Source organism: Rhinopithecus bieti, unplaced genomic scaffold (genome assembly GCF_001698545.2).
Source record: "Rhinopithecus bieti isolate Rb0 unplaced genomic scaffold, ASM169854v2 scaffold_14353, whole genome shotgun sequence".
Lineage (NCBI taxonomy): Eukaryota > Metazoa > Chordata > Mammalia > Primates > Cercopithecidae > Rhinopithecus > Rhinopithecus bieti.
Window position 1 is genome coordinate 74,164 of NW_016807789.1, and position 22,411 is coordinate 96,574.

Sequence of the window (22,411 nt, forward strand, 5' to 3'; positions counted from 1 at the left end):
TTTTTTTTTTGTATTTTTAGTAGAGACAGGGTTTCACAATACTGGCCAGGCTGGTCTCGAACTCCTGACCTCGTGATCTGCCCACCTCAGCCTCCCAAAGTGCTGGGATTACAGGCATGAGCCACCGCGCCTGGCCCTTCTTATATATTCTTATCAGATACATAATTTGCAAATATTTCCTACCATTCTGGGTTGTCTTTTAATTTCCTTGACAGTGCTTATTGATGGCCAAAAGTTTTTAATTTTGATGAAGCCTTATTTATCTATTTTTTGTTGTTACTTACGCTTTTGATGTTACATCCACATTTTCTTTTCTTCCTTGTACAATAAAACAAACACTAAACCAGTGTTCCCTTCCCGCCTTGTAATTACATAAATGTGTGACCTTAGCCAAGTACTTAAACTCATTCAGAATTCAGTTTCCACCTCTGTAAAAGGAAGCTTGGTTTAACAGAGTGGACGCTAATTTTTTGTGAATAAATTATCTTTATAAAATCCCTTACATGAGTAGTTCTCAGCCTGGGGCAAGTTTTTCCTCCATGTAACATTTGACAGTTTCTGGAAACATTTCTGGTTATCACAACTGGAGTGGGATCATACTGGCATCTGGCAGGTAGAGGCCAGGGATGCTGCTAAACATCCCACAATGCGTAGGACAGCTCCTACCAAAGAATTATCTAGCCCAAAGTGACAGTAGTGCTGAGGTTGAGAAACCCTGCTTTAAAATTATGATTCTAGTATGCCAGTTTATTTTTAAGTGGTAGTCTTTGAGTTCGTCTACAATAGCCAGGTGCCTTTGTGCTCCTAGCCTATTGCTATGGAGTCTAAGAGCACAAAAACAATGACGGGAGAAAGGGGAGGTACCAGTGAAGGTAAAATAATTTAGGTTTTTATAGGAAGAAATCAATTCTTGCACGTCAGGAGAATTTTGAAAGTATTTTTAAGGCTATTTTAAACTACTGTGTCTTTTAACATAAAGAAAAAAATTATTTCCATGTAAACCCCTCCAGGCAAATCCTTGTAGATGTATTCTTGTTATTGAGTCTTTTTCTTTAGGGTTTCTGGAACAAAATAGTTTTTGTGAAATAGTTTGTACACGCTATGAAGTATTTTTAATCAATCATAAAAGAAACAGAGCAACTTGATGGAAGGAACTTGTAGTTGATATGTCTCTGCATTCGTGATTTATCTGAACTCAAAGGAAGTTGATATTCCAGCTGATCACATTAATTCAGCTTTCTCTAATACCATCTGCTGGAGTGTACTCATTCGCCTATGTTCCACAAATAATCTATCCAAAATCAAACAGACAATAGCTTGAAATATGTTTCAGCATTTCTAAATATTTTGGCATGTAAAAAGCTGTCATATTTGAAGGTATTTCTTTTCTGTGATAATACTGCTGTTTCATGCCCTGCATGATTAGATGTAATCATTATCACCAACACCAGGACCACCACCATCACCATCATAGACTAAAATTCCTTGATTATAATATATCAGGATCTATTCTAAGCACTTTATGTTCGTATCATTTTTCCTCACAGAAATCCTATAAAGTAGTTTTTTTATTAATCTCAATTTTGCAGATAACAGCAAAGTATCCAATAAAGGGGATAAAATACTTGCTGAGTCATATTTCCTTACTAAGTCTTCTCATGTGTCAAACTAGTTCATATTTTAACAATAGATAAAGTATATTTATTGTTAAGTCTGTAACATTGATGTCCTTAATTTTCTGGCACCCTAGATAATGGCAATTGAAGACTGAGTTATTTCTAAATCTTTTTTCAAGAAGAGATATTTTACAATTAATTGTCTCTCTCAAAAGTATATGTATGCACCTTCTGGCTGCTGTAATACCTTCCCATCTCTGCATATTTATACAAATTTAAAACTGTAAAATTCTCCATTATATAAGTAATGGAANTTGGTGAATATTTTGTAGGAAATCCTAGATATATTTTCTTTACATTTTACTCCTTTTGTACCTTTTACCAACTCTTAACAAATAGATATGCCAGTAAAACTGAGACTTTTTTCTGTAAACATATTTCTTTTTTTTTTTGAAACGGAGTCTCACTCTGTCGCCCAGGCTGGAGTGCAGTGGCGCGATCTCGGCTCACTGCAAGCTCCGCCTCCCAGGTTCACGCCATTCTCCTGCCTCAGCCTCCCGAGTAGCTGGGACTGCAGGCACCTGCCACCTCGCCCGGCTAATTTTTTTTTTTTTTGTATTTTAGTAGAGACGGGGTTTCACTGTGTTAGCCAGGATGGTCTTGATCTCCTGACCTCATGATCCGCCCTCCTCAGCCTCCCAAAGTGCTGGGATTACAGGTGTGAGCCACTGCACCCGGCTGTAAACGTATTTCTTATCTTGTATGAGGTTAGTACCAAAACACTTTTTCAATTAGCATCCTTTTAACAGAACACTGTCCCGTACAATGACAGAATCTAATCAGTTGGCATTTCCAACCTTGAGAAATAATGATTAATGCTTACTTGAGAATGACGTTTAAGTACTTATGAGTTAGTGTTTTAAAATGTTTAGCGAGGCTTGACAAGTACAAAGTAATGTTAATCACAGTCAATTATTTAGTGGATTTTCTTAACCTGACCTTAAATTTGATCCTACTGCTTTCGTTCTTTTGATTATTTGATTTTTATTTTGTAAGAATTAGGATGATGAGAATACATCCCATCCCTCAGAATAATTTTTTTCCTCACCAGCTTTTACATTTTAGAAGGATTAAACAATGTCTTAAAACTAAAGATTATTGATATGAAACTATCTTTAAGATTTCCCTTTCTCTTTTAAAATTATTTCCTAAGGAAAGAGAATTAAACAAGCATGTATTTTCTAGCCCTAATTTCCTAAAGCCGGAGCCAAGTAAAACACCAAGGGGAATATGTTATTCTTTTCAGCATGAGGCCTTTTCATGAAAACAGCACCAGTGACATCAGGACCAGAATCTTTTACTAGTCTGTGTTGCTTGAAAAATATATGCCTTTGTAGATGTTTTCATTTACTGTCAATAATGCCGGACCACAGAAATGATTTTTTAAATTCTGTTTTGGCCTCTTAAAGATTACACATGCCATTACAAATTGTGATTGTTTTGTAGTTAAATCTATTCCTGAAACATTTCAGATATAAACTGATAGACCTATTACTTGTTCTGCTTTATCCTTTACTAGATCTACATTCATGTTGTTTTAGCAGTGCCTGTTGCAAGCCTTCCTCTCATATAAAAATTTAATCTCTTGCCTTATTTTCTTCTATCGCAAATTGTATCAGTTTGATTTTATATGAACTCTTTTTTCACTTTTAACATATTTTCCAGAAATAATAAATATATGGAGAATGCTACAGAAATAGCATGATTCAAGTTCATGTACAATATAATGCCCATCAGTAATCTATATCAACATTTCTATTTTCAAAATGTGGTTTTGATTTGGGCATTTCTTTTTGTAATCATTTCTACTGTCTTTATTAGATGATCTTACTCTATCAAAGGATGCTTATAAAAAATCAACACAGTCTTGGGAATTGGACTGCCAGATTTATCAAATGAAAATATAGGAGGATTCCCAGTTGAAGCTGAATTTCAGATAATGGATAATTTTTTAGTATCAATATATCCTAAATATTACATGATTTTTTTCTATTTAAGTATGTTCCAAATATTATGTGAGACATACTTCTACTGATAAAAGTATTCACAGTTTATCTGAAATTTAAATTTAACTGAGAAGCCTGTATTTTATCTGGCAGCTCTATTTGGGGGGCATCATGATAGTGAAAATGAACATAAAGGCTAATGCCAAACAATCCTAAGTGGTTGTGTTACTTAAGAAGCTGTGTAGCTTTGGGTATGTCACTTAGCCTGCCTGAACCTAAATTTCATGTATAAAATGGAACAAATAATACCTACTTTGCAGGTTTTCTATAAAGATTACAAAGTATGTATTTAAGACTAGATAATGTTTAAAACACCTGGTACGTAGTAGAGTTCCGTTAAAGAGTAGCTGTCATTATCAGAACAAAGAAGAAATACAAACACAAGTAACCAGTGGTTTTTTTCCCTCCGTCTTAATAAACTTTTACTGAGGATTCCTAAAGGCAGCACTCAGCATCTAAACAACCCATTAGATTGATAATCTAACAGTCCACCCAGATCTTGGTGACTGTTTACCAAATCAGAGATTTGACCACTAATAAAATATATACAAGCATTAGCCTTCTTTCTTTCCTCTGCTACTTGCCTCTTTTCATGTTACTTGCCAAACATCGTGTAGCTTATTAGTATCAGGGCCTGAATATGTGATGCCTTTTCACATTGTTTTTTCTCTTTTGAGTTACAATTTTACTTCCATCCTGTCTTTCTTAGACATCTATTTATTAATGTGATTAATTTTTATCGAGATTACATACCATAAAATTTACCGTTGTAGTGTATGTAATTCAGTGGTTTGGCCGGGTGCAGTGGCTCACGCCTGTAATCCCAGCACTTTGGGAGGCCAAGGCGGGCTTATCAGTTGAGGTCAGGAGTTTGAGACCAGCCTAACCAACGTGATGAAACCCCTTCTCTCCAAAAGTACAAAATTAGCCAGGTGTGGTGGTGCATGCCTGTAATCCCAGCTACTCAGGCGGCTGAGGCAGGAGAATCGCTTGAACCCAGGAGGCGGAGGTTACCGTGAGCCGAGACCACACCATTGCACTCCAGCCTGGGCAACAGAGCGAGACTCCATCTCAAAAAAAAAGAAAAGAAAAGAAAAGAAAAAATCAGTGGTTTTTAGTATGTCATAAGGCTGTGAAATCATCACCACTATCTTAATTCCAGAACACTTCCATCACCTCCCCACCACCACCCACAAAAGAAACTCCATATTCATTATCAGTTTATTCTCATTCCCCCCTCTTCCACCCTCTCACAACCACTAATCTACTTTCTGTTTCTGTGGATTTGCCTATTCTGGACATTACAAATAAGTGGAATCATACAATATGTGACCTGTATTTGGTTTCTTTCACTTAGCATGATGTTTGTGAAGTTCATACATGTTTTAGCATGTATCAGCATTTCATTCTTTTTATGGTTGAATAATATTCAATTGTATGGATATATATCACATTTTGTTTATCCATCCATTGATGGACATTTGGGTTGTTTCTACTTTTTGACTATTAGGATTAATGCTACTATGAACATTCTTGTGCGTGTTTTTGTATGAACATCTATTTTCTTTTGGGTATATATCTAGGTGTGGAATTGTTGGATCATATAGTAACTCTACGTTTAGCATTTTAAAGGATTGCCAGACTGTTTTCCAAAATGGCCACCATTTTACATTTACCCCAGCAATGCACAGGGGTTTCAATTTCTTCACATCCTCACTTATTATCTTTTTTTTTATTTTGAAATTATAGCCCTCCTAGTGGCTATGAAGTGGTACCTCATTGTGGTTTTCATTTGCATTTCCCTAGTGATTAACAATGGTGAGCATCTTTTCATGTGATTATTGTATGTATGTTAATCTCCTTTGGAGAAATATCTATTCAAACTCTTTGCCCATTTTAATTGAGTTGTCTTTTTATTGTCAAGTTTTAAGTGCTGCTTATGTTTTTTTTTTTTTTTTTTTTTTTTTTGAGATGGAGTCTCGCTCTGTCGCCCAGGCTGGAGTGCAGTGGCACAATCTTGGCACAATCTTGGCTCACTGCAACCTCCGCCTGCCAGCTTCAAACAATTCTCCTGCCTCAGCCTCCCGAGTAGCTGGGACTGCAGGCATGTGCCACCATGCCCAGCTATTATTTTTTTTTTTTTTTTTTTTTTTGATTTTATAGAGACAGGGTTTCACATACTGGCCAGGCTGGTCTCAGAACTTCTCCTGACCTCAGTTAGATACTGCCACCTCAGCCTCCCAAAGTGCATGGGATTACAGGCATGAGCACGCGCGGCCCTTCTTATTATTCTTATCAGATACATATTGCAAATATTGTCCTTACATTCTGGGTTGTTTCTTTTTAATTTCCTACGTGCTTATTGATGGCCAAAAGTTTTTCATTTGATGAGCCTATATTTATCTATTTTTTGTTGTTACTTACGCTTTTGATGTGTACATCCACATTTTCTTTTCTCCTTGTACAATAAAACAACTACTAAACCGGTGTTTCCCTTCCCGCCTTGAATCTACATAAATGTGTGACCTTAGCCAAGTACTAAACTCATTCAGAATTCAGTTCCACTCTGTAAAAAGGGAAGCTTGTTTTTAACAGAGATGGACGCTAATTTTTTGGAATAAATTATCTTTAATTTAAAATCCACTTACATGGATAGTTCTCAGCCTGGGGGCAATTTATTCCTCCATGTGTAACATTTGACAGTTTCTGGGAAACATTTCTGATTATCACAACTGGGAGTGGGGATCATACTGCATCTGGCAGGTAGAGGCCAGGGATGCCTGCTAAACCATCCCACAATTCGTAGACAGCTCTACCAAAGAATTATCTAGCCAAAGTGACATAGTGCTGAGTTGAGAAACCCTGCTTTAAATTAATGATTCTAGATATGCCCAGTTTATTTTAAGTGGTAGTCTTTGAGTTCGTCTACCAATAGGCCAGTGCCTTTAGTGCTCCTAGCCTATTGTATGGGAGGTCTAAGAGCACAAAACAATTAGGGAGAAAGGAGGTACCGTGAAGGTAAAATCAATTTAGGTTATTTATAGGAAGAAATCATTCTTGCACGTTCAGGGAGGAAATTTTGAAAGTATTTTTAAGGCTATTAATACTACTGTGTCTTTTAACATAAAGAAAAAAATTATTTCATGTAAAAACCCCTCCAGGCAAATCGCTTGTAGATGTATTCTTGTTATTGAGTTCTTTTTCTTTAGGGTTCTGGAACAAATAGTTTTTGTGACAATAGTTTGTACACGCTATGAAGGTATTTTTAATACAATCATAAAGAAACAGAGCACTTGATGGAAGGAAACTTGTAGTTGATATGTCGTCTGCATCGTGATTTATCTGAACTCAAAGGAAGTTGATAATTCCAGCTGATCACCATTAATCCAGCTTCTCTAATACCATTGCTGAGTGTACTCATTCGCCTATGTTCCACAAATAATCTAATCCAAATCGAACAGACAATAGCTTGAATATGTTTCACATTTCTAAATATTTTGCATGCTAAAAGCCTGTCATATTTGTAAGTTATTTTCATTTTTGTGATAATACTGCTGTTTCATCCCTGCATGATTAGATGTAATCATTATCACCAACACCAGGGACCCACCACCATCACCCATCATAGACTAAAATTCCTTGATTATAATATATCAGGGATCTTGATTGTAAGCCACTTTATGTTCGTATCATTTTTCCTCACAGAAATCTATAAAGTAGTTTTTTATTAATCTATCAATTTTGGCAGACTAACAGCAATAGGTACTCCAATAAAGGGATAAATTACTTGCTGAGTCATATTTCGCTTACTAAGTCTTCTCATGTGCTTCAAACTAGTATCATATTTTAACAATAGTTAAAGTATTATTTATTGTTAAGTCTGTAACTTGATTCCTTAATTTTCTGGCAACCCTAGATAATGGCAATTGAAGACTAGAGCTTAATTTTCTAAATCTTTTTTCAAGGAAGAGATATTTTACAATTAATTGTCTCTTCTCAAAGTATATGTAGCACCTTCTGGCTGCTGTAATACCGTTCCCATCTCTCATATTTATAAAAATTTAAAACTGTAAAATTCTCCATAATGATATATAAGTAAATGGAAAGGTTTTTGTTTAACTTTGTTTATATGTATAGGAAGCAGTGAGAGAAAACAATAAGAGAAGAGAAATGGAAGAGAAGACCAGGAGGGCAAAACTTGCGAAAGAGAAAGCTGAACAAGAAAAGTTAGAACGCCAGAAGAAAAAGAAACAACTCATTGACATAAACAAAGGTATGAAAATATTTCCAATTTTTATAAAAATGCAAAAAGTACAAAATAATTGCAGTTATTTATTTTTGGATTATAAGGTACATTTTCATAGAAAATTCACAATAGTATTAGTTACTTGTGCCAAATTTCTCTCATGATGCTATCTGTATTTCATATATCCCTACATTGAGCATTCAGGATTTTTAATAACCAACGCAAGATGTTATTTTGTTGAGATAGTGTTTTTCTCCCTACTTTTCTTACCATAGTATATTATATTCTGGATGAGGCAGTGGGGAGGGAAGAAGAGGGTGAGATGAAATGTGAAAAACTGGTATGGGGAGATAAGCCTTAGCTTTTAACTTCATTTTGTTGGCACATGTCTGTTGACAGTGCAGTAATAGTTAACAGTCTTTCTTGGAGGCTTGAACATTTTAAGTCCTAAGAGATATTGACTGCACTATTACAAGTTGAATAAAATAGGGAAAGGCATCTTGCACAGCTATGAACCTAAGCACAAGATGCTGGTATGTCTATATAGTTTAAAGTAAGTTGTTTGAGGCAAGGCACAGTGGCTCATGCATGTAATCCCAGCACTTTGGGAGGCCGAGGCGGGAGGTTCGCTTGAGGTCATGAGTTCAAGACCAGTCTGGCCAACAGGGTGAAACCCCATCTCTACCAAAAATACAAAACTTAGTCAGGCATGGTGGCAGGCACCTGTAATCCCAACTGCCCAGGAGGCTGAGGTGAGAGGATTGTTTGAAACTGGGGGGCGGAGGCTACAGTGAGCCAAGATCGTGCCACTGTACTCCAGCCTGGGCGACAGAGCGAGACTCTATCTCAAATAAATAAATAAATAAATAAATAAATAAATAAATAAAGTTAGTTGTTTTATTGGTTAGCAAGAGTGACTGTATATTGTTGGTGAGTTGTTTGGTTTGGTTGGTTTACTTTCTGAAGAAGAGAGGGCAAAAAAAGAAAGTGATTGGTATCAGGTATCTGCACACTGAAAATTTAAGAATAAAAAAGCATGCATAGATAGCCTTTGTCACCTGAGGTTTAGAGAATTTACAAACAAAACAAAACAAAATCTGAACAAGATACAAGGTAATATGATTAATATGGACCATGTATTACTGAAGATAACAATAGTAAAAATTGCAAGCACTCTATAATATTGACCGTATGCCAAGCATGGTTGTAAGACTTTTACGTATTTATTTATTTATTTTTTTGAGTCAGAGTCTAGCTCTGTCGCCCAGGCAGGAGTGCAGTGGCATGATCTCGGCTCACTGCAACCTCTGCCTCCTGGGTTCAAGTGATTGTCCTGCCTCAGCCTGCCAAGTAGCTGGGATTACAGGCACCTGCCACTACACCCAGCTAATTTTTGTATTTTGGTAGAGACGGGGTTTCACTGTGTTGGCCAGGCTGGTCTTGAACTCCTGACCTCGTGATCCACCTGCCTTGGCCTCCCAAAGTGCCGGGATTACAAGCGTGAGCCACTGCGCCCAGCACTTTTACATATTTTAAGTCAATCCTCACAACATCTCTATGAGGTAGGTATTATCATCTCATTTTACAGATAGAAAACTGAGGCTAACAGAAATTAAGGAACTTGGCCAAGGTCACACAAATAGGAAGTACTAGCACCAAGATTAGAATCCAAGTTGTCTCACTATAGAATCTTTCCATTTACCTATGCCATTGTCAGGAGAAAATGATAACAACAACAACTAACATATAGCACTTGCTACTTACCAAGAGCTATTCTTGGAATTTTGCATTTAGGAGCCAATTTAATCCTCATAGAACCCTATTAGGAAAGTACTACTATCTCATTTTAAAATGACAAAACTGGGGAACAGAGAAGTTAAGTAACTTGCCCAAGGTCACACAGATAGTGAGAGGTAGAATTAAGATTTGAACCCAGGCAGTGTGTAACCAGAGTTAATTATTATTATGTGTTTTTAAGTATAATTATTAATTATAACAATCATTATCAAGTATTTTGCAGCAATGTCTCTTAATGTCTAATTTTCTAAGGTAATGTCCATACCGTTAAGTTTAGTCTCCGTACTTTTAAAATATATAAACATTTTCAGGAATTGACTATAGTTTGTATATTCCACCCAGGAAACAAATATAACATTTTAACAGAAGAAAAACAGTAATATTATGTAAAAAGCTGTGTTAAAATAGAATAGTATCAACATAATTTAGCAAACAAACTTCGTAATTAGAATCAGGAAAACTGGTCATGACTGCAGTCACTCTATTAGGAGGTAAGCACTAGAGTACAGCATGGCAATATGTATTTACAGGAAGTTACCATTGAGAAAGTGAAGAAGTCAGTAGAAAAGTTCTGAAGGTGGCTGGGCACAGTGGCTCACGCCTGTAGTCCCAGCACTTTGGGAGGCTGAGGTGGGCGGATCATGAGGTCAGGAGTTCGAGACCAGCCTGGCTAATGTGGTGACACCCCGTCTCTACTAAAAATACAAAAATTAGCCAGGCGTGGTGGTACGCACCTGTAGTCCCAGCTACTCGGGAGGCTGAGGCAGAAGAATCGCTTGAACCTGGGAGGCAGAGGTTGCAGTGAGCTGAGATCATACCGCTGCACTCCAGTCTGGGTGACAGAACAAGACTCTGTCTCAAAAAAAAAAAAAAGTTCTGAAAGTTAGCTCCTTTATGTGCAGGGAGGAGTAGTTGGGGAAGAGACTGGAAGAGATAGTAGGGGACAGGGGACAGATTGTGAACTCTCTTTCTTTCTTTTTTTTTTAATTATACTTTAAGTTCTGCAGTACCCTTATAGAATGTGCAGTTTTGTTACATAGGTATACACATGCCATGGTAGTTTGCTGCACCCATCAACCCATCATCTATTTCTCCTAATGGTATCTTTCTTTCTTTTCTGCTATGCCAAGGGTCTTTCCCTGAAAGCTATGGGAAGCCTGTGAATGTTTATAAACTGGAAAGTGATGTACATAGTCAGGTTTCTTAGATCATTTTGTTTTAGTTTTGTTTTTTGGGTTTTTTTTTTTTTTTAAAGACAGGGTCTCACTGTCTCCCAGGCTGAAGTGCAGTGCCATGATCTCAGCTCACTGCAACCTCCCAGCCAGAAAGGTCATTTTGACAGAAGCAGAAAGAATGTATTGGTAGGGGAAAGCCCTAAGGAAATACAGGTTATGAGGATATTGTCATAATCCTGACAAGAGATGATGGTGGCCTGAACTAATACAGTGATAGTGAGATTTAAAAAGCAGCAAGGGGTATATTAGTCAGAGTTATTTTGAGAAACAGAACTAGTAAGATGTGTGTGTTTACAAACGCATGCACACACACACGGATTTATGGAATTGGTTCGAGTGATTGTAGAAACTGGCAGGTTTAAATTCTGCAAGGCAGGAGGACAGGCTAGAGTCCCAGAGGAAAGCCAGTGCTACAGTTCAAGTCTGAAAACCATCTGCTGCAGAATTCTCTCTTGCTTGGGGGATGTCAGTGTTTTGTTCTAGTCAGACCCTCAACTGATCGGATGAGGCCCACCCACAGCATGGAGTACAAACTGCTTTACCCAAAGTTCACCGATTTAAATGTTGATCTCATCCAAAAACACCCTCACAGAAACATCCAAAATAATGTTTGACCAAATATCTGGACATTGTGGCCCAGCCAAGTTGACATATAAAATTAACCATCATGAGAGGGTGTTAAAGGATAGAATTGACAGGTGCTGATGATTGATTGGGTATGTAAATCAAAGGAGGCAAGTGTTAAAGAAGATGGTACACTTGACAGAGAAAGCAAATTCAGGAATAGAGCAGATTTTCTCAGGAGAGTTACAATGACTGGTATCATTTTAAACATGTTTAGTTTTCAGATACCTTGTAAAGATGGAAAATGCCTAAGAAGCCATATGGTATATGTGATTGTGAAACTCAGCAAAGAAGTCTAAACTAACCATATCAGCTTGGGGATCATTGGTTTTTATTTGAAGATTAAAGTTACAGTGTACTAGTTTGCCAGGGCTTCCATAAGAATATGCCACAAGCTAGGTGCTTCGAACAACAGATATACGTTGTCTGACAGTTCTGGAGGCTAGAAGTCCAAGATCAAGGTGTCAGCAGGGTCCTGCTTCTTTTGAAGAGTCTACGGTAGGATCTGTGCCAGACCTCTCTCCTAGATTCTTGTAGTGTCTTGCTTTGTCGCAGCGTAACTTCAACCTTCACATGGCATGCTCCCTGTGTGCCTATCTGTCTTTTCACATGGTGTTTATTTTATAAAAATACCAGTGATATTGAATTAGTGGCCCACCCTACTCCAGTATAACCTCCTCTTAATTATTTTTATTTTGTTTCTTTAGAAATGGGGTCTCACTCTGTCACCCAGGCTGGAATACAGAGATGTGATCATAGCTCACTGCAGCCTCAAACTCCTAGGCAGAAGCAATCCTCCTCCCTCAGCCTCCCATGTAGCTGGGACTTTAGGTGTATGCTACCATGCCCAGCTGCTCTTAGTTACTGGGTTCCCCCCCCCCAAATAAATATTTAGAACAATCACCTCTTAATTACATAGTTCAACTTACAGCATGTGGATTTGAATGGGATCACCAGGGTAAAGTATAAATCAGAGGTTCTGAAACTATTTGATCTCAGAACCCATTTACACTAAAAATCATTGAGGACCCCAAATGCCTTTTGTTTATGTAAGTTGTTTATATTGACATTTATCATATTAGAGTTAAAACTGAGATAATTTTAAAATTCTCGATTGATTGATTCAATTAAAATAATAATAGTAAACCTTTTCATGTTAAAATAAATAACCTTTTAAATGAAAGCTACCTATATTTTCCAAAACAAAAAAAGAAGTAGAAAAGAAAAAATTAGTGTCATAAATCTCTTCACAGTCTGACTTAATAAGACAGCTTCATTCTCATATCTACTTTTCTATTCAATCTGATTCAATATCATTCTTCATGTAACTTCTGGAAAACTTCACGATACACTCAGGAAAGAATGAGAAATAGAAAGGCAAAAAATTATCCGTATTATTATGAAAATAGTTTTCACCTTGCAAATCCTTGAAATGATCTTGAGGGGCCTCCAGGAGTCCCGCGCCCACACTCCAGCATTGCTGGAATGAACAATGAAAAGAATAAGTGGTTAAAAATGGAGCCTATCGGCTAAGTGCAGTGGCTCACACCTGTAATCCCAGCACTTTGGGTATCCGAGGCGGGGGGATCATGAGGTCAGGAGTTCAAGACCAGCCTGGCCAAGATGGTGAAACTAAAAATACAAAAATTAGCTGGGCGTGGTGGCAGGTGCCTGTAATCCCAGCTACTCGGGAGGCTGAGGCGGAGAATTGCTTGAACCCAGTGGGCAGAAGTTGCAGTGAGCCGAGATCACACCACTGCACTCCAGCCTGGGCTACAGAGCAAGACTCCGTCTCAAAAAACAAAACATTGAGCCTATCCAGTTTTGTTCTGAGAATGTAATCTTTCTCCACACTACAGTGATTCCTACCCTCCTCCGAGTATTTATTAACCTTTCACTGTTCTCCTAAAAATGTGTCTATAACAGACAAAGAAAGAAGGTCTTATTTTGATTGTGTCTAGTTGTTATAGGACCAACAAGTTTGTATGCCTGCTGCACAGTAACAGAACAATACCCTGAGACAACTGGGATGCAGCAGAGAAAGACATTAATGATTGCAGGGCACCAAGAAAAGAGATGGGAGGAGACCCTCAAATCCATCTCCTCAAGGAGTTCTGGGCTGGGATGTTTAAGTGGATCTTGGAGAGCAGGGGGCTGGAAAATTAGAGTCATTGATTGACCAGGGCAAGGGGGATGAAATCATCATGATGTGGAAACTGCATTATTTGGTGAGTCAGCTTCTTGTGGGATCCTTCAGACCAGCTGACGTCAGTAGTTTCATTGGTATGCAGCACTGAAAGAATAGCTCAAATGGAAAACTTAATGTTTTATAACGTTCAAGTTGTTATCTACACAGCAGTTAAGGGGAACTATAATCTTGTAACAGGGTCTGTGTGATTCTGAAGCAATAAGTACCGAACAACTATGAGGAAGCAGGTCAAGCAGGTCAGAGAGCAAGCTGACTTAATGATTAACACTGAATCACTGAATGTGCTACAAGCTTGGTTTATCTTCCTTTCTTTCTTCTTTTTTTTTTTTTTTTTTGAGACAGGGTCTCACTTTGTTGCCAACACTGGAGTGCAGTGGCGCAGTCTCGTCTTGCTGCAGTCTCTGCCTCTTGGGCTCAACCAATCCTCCCACCTCAGCCTCCCCAGTAACTGGGACTATAGGCACACAGCACCATGCCCAGCTAATTTTTATATTTTTTGTAGATGAGGGGTTTCGTCATGTCGCCCAGGCTGGTCTTGAACTCCTGGGATCAAGTGATCTTCTTTGGCCTCCCAAAGTACTGGGATTATAGGCATGAGTCACTGTGCCTGGCCTATTTTCTTTTTCTTTTCTTTTCTTCTTTCTTTCTTTTTCTTTCTTTCTTTCTCTCTTTTCTTTCTTTTTCTTTGTTTCTTTTTTTTTTTTTTTTTTTGAGATGGAGTCTTGCTCTGTTATCAAGGCTGGAGTGCAGTGGCGCAATCTCAGCTCACTACAACCTCTGCCTCCTGAGTTCAAGTGATTCTCCTGTCTCAGCCTTCCAAGTAGCTGGGATTACAGGTGTGAGGCACCACTCCCGGCCTTGGCCTATTTTCATTTCTTTCCCTCCTTTCTTCCCTGATTAATTTTTTAATTTTTATAAGGATGGTTTCATAGTCTGTATGTATTTTCATTTACTAATATTTAGTTAATTACCTCTGCAAATGTCATTGAGACCGTAAGATAAATATCCAAATAAGTTTTTATGCATATGCTCAGCTAAGTGATTTGAGCATGAAAATAAATTTTAAAATTGTATTTATTTTTTATGTGTTAGTACCATAGCTCTATTTATGTATCAATCAAATAGTAAACTACGTTAGCTTCTTGACTCATGGCCCATGTGTTACAAATATTATTATCATTTATTGTAATGTTACTTTATTCTTGGACTATATGTGCCTTGGTACTTATAAATATGTTTCAAAAACAGATCCTTCTATTGCAAGTGTGTAGTTTTAATTATGAAAATGAAAAGATGCAGGAAAGAAAGAATAAGAATAATAGAGTTGGGTGTCTGTCAAGATGGAGCTTACTGTCTGAGTTTCTCAGAGAGTGTCTTATGAAAGATGCTGTTATCAACTAGATGGAAGGCAGTTGTGAGCCTTCTGAGAGCTGGGAGGAATCATGATGGAGACACATCATATGTGAATCCATGGGGTGTGAAAGCCTATGGAAGGCATGAGTGAGGTGTCATCAGAAAGTGATTTATAGAACTTTAAATATGTCCAGTTAGAACATTGTAATCTTATCTTCCATCGAAAGAGAGATGATATGGAACATTTCATTGCCATTGTGAGGTATGTAATATATAGTACCTAGAGGTATTTCATGCATGGGACCAGAGATACATACCATTGGAGCCATAGGATCTTACCTATAACAAAAGTAGAGAGTCCATTGGGTGAAGTAAGTCACATTGGAAATTACAAATAACTTTTTAAAAAAGTGTACACTTTCTGTAAAGCTTCTATTTCCTATCAGTGTAGCAAAGGACAAACACTTCTCCCCCAACTTTTTTTTTTTTTTACACATCTATTACTTAGTAGATGTAACTTAGCAAAAGTGAGGTGTATTTATATGGCATACAAAATTATGTACATTCATCAAGGAGAAATATTTGAGGATTTAATTATTCAGAAAAATAGTAGGATAAAGCAAACACAAAAGATTATTCTGTAATCTAGATATGATCAACTGAGCTCAGAATTAAGTAAAGATATGAAAACCAAGCAGCCAGAGAATTATATCTTTCAAGTTAAATCCATAAAATAATACCACGTGCCAAGACTATATTTTGAGAGAATTGGAGATCAGAAGGCAAAGTCCATGATAAGAAACAGTTATTTTAATTGTAAAGAAGAAAATAGATATGATTAAATATTAAAGAGACAGGCATTTTATAAACATTAAGTGATATTACTAAAAATTTTAATTCTGTGTGTTCACAAGTGAAGATCAGTCTTAGCTCTGCTACCTAGCTTTATGACCTAGTTCTGTTGCCTTATCTCTTCATGCCTCAGTTACCTCATCTGTAATATAGAATAATGACATTCACCTCCTATAGTTTTAGTGAAGATTAAGTGAGATAATTAAGTACAGTACAAAACACGGGACCTAGAATATACTTGCTGCTGCTGATACGATGAAAGAGTCATTTTTATGCTTCTTGAAGAATGTGGTAGAAGCTCAAGAAATAGTCTCCACCCTTAAGAAGTTTTCATTTTTGTCAGAGAAAGAAAATAAAACTGACCTAGCAAACATTAAACTGTGTGCTGATACATAATAGAGATTATTTCCTCTTTAGCTCTATCTTAAAAGGGAAATCAATGAGGTCTGGTAAAATTACATACAGTTTCATGGAGAAGGCTAAATACAGCCTCTGAACATACCAGTCAATCTAGACCCTGAAGGATGGGTAACATTTGGCTGAGCAGAGGTGAAACTATCCAAGTAAAAGGGAATAACATCAGCAGTAGTGCACGTCAGCACATAAGGCAGCATGCTTTATGTAGGATATGTGTAATAGCCCACAGGAAAATACATCAAAACAATTAAGAGAATGGGTCCTAAGTTCAAGTCCCAGCACCACAGTTTACTAGCCATATAATCTCTGACAAGGTGTTTCATCTTTCTGTGCCTCAATTTCTTTCTTCTATAAAACCAGAGACTGGTGTTATTTATGCTGTAGTCTATTTACCGATTATACATTAATGGCATTTGGCCTATTACCAGTCTCTGATAGTTAAATTTTCAGTCAGTATTTTCTGTTGGTGTCATTTTAGCGAAGGGTTTGATTTGGAAAACTGTTGGAAAGGTAGAATGGAGCCGGGCTGTGAAAGAGCCTTCCAAGTCAGGCAGGGGAGTTGTGGCATGATGAGGTAGGAGAGCTAAGAGCTAAGGTTATTATGGGAATTCATTCAGGGATTTTCAAGAAGTAAGCCAAAGCACAAGAAAGGAGAGGAGACTACAAGGAGGATGTAGCTGGGAAAGAACAGTGAAAGATGATGAAAAGGGAGTGAGCTCATACCTGATTTCTCTCTTCAAAGGAGTTTAAACCTGTAGCAGTTTGAGAAGATGGTAACAGGAAGGAAAAAATTTCATAAAGGAGATTTTATAAGGGAGTTGGAAGTTGCAAGCAACAGATTGACTGATGAGCAAGAGACATCTTTTTAAAAGAACAGCACAGTTTGACCAGTAGATAATTACATATTGATGTATTTTGGCACATTAGGCTATTTGATTCATCCAACCAACATTTATTGCACCATTTTCCAAATAATTATAATTAGAGCATGCACAGTAATATACCACTTATTTAAATGTAAAATTGAGAAAGCTAATTTAAATGCAACAAAAATATGCTAAGTCAACAAATGTACTCTAAAATGCATGCAACAGTATGCAAACTATGTAAAGTACTTGGTCTAATCTATGTTTTCCAATGTTTGGCTATATTGGTATAGATGATAATTATCTTAGGGACTACTATAAAAAAGATTAATTAATTCTGTAGGTAGAGAGAAAAAGCTTACCAAATATTTGTAAATAAATCTCTTTCTATTCATGTTTATGGAAGTCAGCAAATTAACTGCAAAATCTTAGAGGAAGCAATAGGAAAAGTATGTTAAAAATGGGTATCTTGAAATTGCAAACTATAAGCATGATCCTTATGCAAATATTAATTTAATCAGGAACAGTTTTACTCCTCCTTATATAAGATTATATGGAAATCAGAATTGCCTGTTTACTTCTAGTGTCATGATAAAGAATGAGGTACCTTAGATTTGATGAAAAATCAGTCTTCAGAGAGGAGATTAGCAGTTTCTGCCGAATAAATCTAAACATTTAAACTCTGTGGTTGATAGCAATTTNACAGTACAAAACACGGGACCTAGAATATACTTGCTGCTGCTGATACGATGAAAGAGTCATTTTTATGCTTCTTGAAGAATGTGGTAGAAGCTCAAGAAATAGTCTCCACCCTTAAGAAGTTTTCATTTTGTCAGAGAAAGAAAATAAAACTGACCTAGCAAACATTAAACTGTGTGCTGATACATAATAGAGATTATTTCCTCTTTAGCTCTATCTTAAAAGGGAAATCAATGAGGTCTGGTAAAATTACATACAGTTTCATGGAGAAGGCTAAATACAGCCTCTGAACATACCAGTCAATCTAGACCCTGAAGGATGGGTAACATTTGGCTGAGCAGAGGTGAAACTATCCAAGTAAAAGGGAATAACATCAGCAGTAGTGCACGTCAGCACATAAGGCAGCATGCTTTATGTAGGATATGTGTAATAGCCCACAGGAAAATACATCAAAACAATTAAGAGAATGGGTCCTAAGTTCAAGTCCCAGCACCACAGTTTACTAGCCATATAATCTCTGACAAGGTGTTTCATCTTTCTGTGCCTCAATTTCTTTCTTCTATAAAACCAGAGACTGGTGTTATTTATGCTGTAGTCTATTTACCGATTATACATTAATGGCATTTGGCCTATTACCAGTCTCTGATAGTTAAATTTTCAGTCAGTATTTTCTGTTGGTGTCATTTTAGCGAAGGGTTTGATTTGGAAAACTGTTGGAAAGGTAGAATGGAGCCGGGCTGTGAAAGAGCCTTCCAAGTCAGGCAGGGGAGTTGTGGCATGATGAGGTAGGAGAGCTAAGAGCTAAGGTTATTATGGGAATTCATTCAGGGATTTTCAAGAAGTAAGCCAAAGCACAAGAAAGGAGAGGAGACTACAAGGAGGATGTAGCTGGGAAAGAACAGTGAAAGATGATGAAAAGGGAGTGAGCTCATACCTGATTTCTCTCTTCAAAGGAGTTTAAACCTGTAGCAGTTTGAGAAGATGGTAACAGGAAGGAAAAAATTTCATAAAGGAGATTTTATAAGGGAGTTGGAAGTTGCAAGCAACAGATTGACTGATGAGCAAGAGACATCTTTTAAAAGAACAGCACAGTTTGACCAGTAGATAATTACATATTGATGTATTTTGGCACATTAGGCTATTTGATTCATCCAACCAACATTTATTGCACCATTTTCCAAATAATTATAATTAGAGCATGCACAGTAATATACCACTTATTTAAATGTAAAATTGAGAAAGCTAATTTAAATGCAACAAAAATATGCTAAGTCAACAAATGTACTCTAAAATGCATGCAACAGTATGCAAACTATGTAAAGTACTTGGTCTAATCTATGTTTTCCAATGTTTGGCTATATTGGTATAGATGATAATTATCTTAGGGACTACTATAAAAAAGATTAATTAATTCTGTAGGTAGAGAGAAAAAGCTTACCAAATATTTGTAAATAAATCTCTTTCTATTCATGTTTATGGAAGTCAGCAAATTAACTGCAAAATCTTAGAGGAAGCAATAGGAAAAGTATGTTAAAAATGGGTATCTTGAAATTGCAAACTATAAGCATGATCCTTATGCAAATATTAATTTAATCAGGAACAGTTTTACTCCTCCTTATATAAGATTATATGGAAATCAGAATTGCCTGTTTACTTCTAGTGTCATGATAAAGAATGAGGTACCTTAGATTTGATGAAAAATCAGTCTTCAGAGAGGAGATTAGCAGTTTCTGCCGAATAAATCTAAACATTTAAACTCTGTGGTTGATAGCAATTTTGTTTTTGTCTGTTTTTTCTAGTTGTAAAATAATTACATCTTGTAAGTGAATTAAACTCATTTCACATTATATTATTTTGATCTGAATAGGTCAATTTATGTTTCTTACTGTCATACCCCAGACATTAAATTATAATCACCAAAATTATAGATTAGAAAACTCACAAATAATGGAATTGATTCAAGTAGTAGTAAATCACCTCCAATAATATAAATTAATGAGACAATATCGGTACTGTCATTCCAGCATATTTTTACAACTGCTAATAAACAGCTCATAGATGCTAATACAAAGTAAAACAAGTGTGTATGCTTGGTGGACCTAGAAAACAGTCTTTGGCCTAGCAAAGCCTTACCTATGAAAAGAAAAAGTGTATCTGGCTGATACTATGTTTACTTTAAGTTACCTAGATTCCTACCCTAGCAAACATTTCAAGAAATCTATGTTTATTCAAAAATCAGAATTTTTTTTCTCTTTGTTTTCTAGATTTGTTTTTTCAGTGAAAATTTGGGCTTTGTTTCCCCAAATAAAATTATTCAGTACAGTAAAGATTTACCCAGGTCTTTGGAGCTTCTCACACATTAAGGTGTTTAGTATGAATTTGTGACTTTGTTATTTTAGTGAAATATCTTTAGGTCCATGTTAAGGCAATATCATGTCATGCTGCTGCCATTCTTCAACATTTGTTGAATTTCTAAGTTCAAGCATTGGGATAAAAGATAATTGAGATGCAAAGAGGAGGAGCTCCCACTGTAGCAATCATCGAATGATAAATCACACCCTGCTGGTTGAATCTGCTGATCCCCAATGACATGCAGTCTTTCAGATCTCTCCTTCATTGGTTTAGCCTGTGATTGAAATGAGTTTACCCCTCTTGCCTTTGGAGCCAGACAATACCAGTTCACATCATGGCCCTGCTCCCTACACAGTGTATTCTTGAACAACTCATCTAACATCTCTGATCCTCAAGGACAGAGAAAACAACAGCCTCTACCTCATAGGATTTTCATAAGAACTAAATGAGAGGATACATGTAAACCTCTTAGTACTTGCCTGGCACATGGTTAGCACGTAATAATAAGTGTTAAACGTTATCCCTTTAATAATAATTGTTTAGTGAACATATCAAGGAAAATTATTGATGGCAATAATCATTACAATAAGATCTTGATTGACTAGCCTAAGAGAAGTGGTGTTTTGATTGCTCTGACTTTATAATTATATAGAAAGCTATTTATTCATCAGTCTTTGTCATCTGAAATCTTTCTGAACTCTTAGTGTACAACCCTCCTCGCACTCTCCCAACCACCTCCCCCGCCAAAAAAATTTTTGGCTTTACATGTTACATAGGTGAAAATGTGCAGCAGCATATGGCTCTTAAATATAATTTTGGACATGTAGCCAGCACACAATATATATTCACTAGTAGATCATTAGTATTTCATTATTGTTTCTGGGCATCAGTGATCAGTATACACTAGCATTGGAGCACGTGCTTTATCTGTACTATTTCCAGAATACACTCTAGATTAATTGAAGATTCTAGTTATTTTCCCCTGTAGCCTATTTGAGCCACTTATCACTAGTAATTTTTTTTTTTCTGACCCCATACTAAAATAATTACATTTCTGGCTTCAGTTCATGGGAAATAAGTGCTAAACTCTCATTCTATCTGGCTTAGCAGTAAAACAAATTTCTACATCTACTAAAATATTCTTTTAAATGAGAGACAAAATAAATATGTGAAACAAGATAGGTAATATACTTTAGATCTCATTAAGAGTTCTTACATTCTAAATGTAGAAACTCAGATTTGCAAAAACTGTAAGAGCTGTCTTCCGTGTGCTGAACATTTAGCAAGATTTCATCAATTCCTGTGTAGAAGATGAGTAACACTGGCAGTTACAAATTTGGCTTTTCTCTACAATATATGCTTTTTGCTATATATGATTTATGCACCTTTACTAGGCAGAAATCTGTGAAAATATTAGAGCAGGTAAGTGAAAACAATAAAACTGACTGTATAAGAAATGACCAAAACACATTGTAGGTGGCCTAATCATTTATTAAAAACATGCTTTGTTCCATATTTTAATATTCTAACTCCTATTACAGAAAAGTGTCAAATGAATAACAGCTGTTATACAGCAACATGGCAATTAATTTGGCTCTGTTCTCAGTCAAATGCGCATAGATTCATGTCAGTAATTATACCTAACAGATTCGCAGAACCAACAAACTGCACTGAACCCAACTGAGTCTCTAATGACTTTTTTTTTAAAAATTATATTTGTTCCACCCACACTGAATCCCCAAGCCCCTGGGCTGCTTCAGAATCAGGACAAAATCTACTGTTACACTTGGCCAGGCGTGGTGGCTCGTGCTTGTAATCCCAGCACTTTGGGAGGCTGAGGTGGGCAGATCAGCTGAGGTCAGGAGTTCAAGACCAGCCTGGTCAACATGGTGAAACCCCATCTCTACTAAAAATACAAAAATTAGCTGGGTGTGGTGGCGGGTGCCTGTAATCCCAGCTACTCAAGAGGCTGAGGCAGAATTGCCTGAACCCGGAAGGCGGAGGTTGCAGTGAGCCAATATCACACCACTGTACTCCAGTCTGGGCAACAGAGTGAGACTCTGTCTCAAAAAAAAAAAA

At 36.8% G+C, this 22,411-nt stretch overlaps 1 protein-coding gene across 2 annotated transcripts in view; it reads left to right on the plus strand.

The window, feature by feature from the left end:
- Positions 1-22,411, plus strand: part of LOC108536771 (protein diaphanous homolog 2-like) — a 282,042-nt gene that overhangs the window by 41,680 nt on the left and 217,951 nt on the right. For both annotated transcript variants that reach the window (XM_017883791.1, XM_017883790.1), the window contains exon 2: positions 7,820-7,955. In XM_017883791.1, the coding sequence (XP_017739280.1) occupies positions 7,820-7,955 (136 nt within the window). The remainder of the gene's footprint in view (positions 1-7,819; positions 7,956-22,411) is intronic.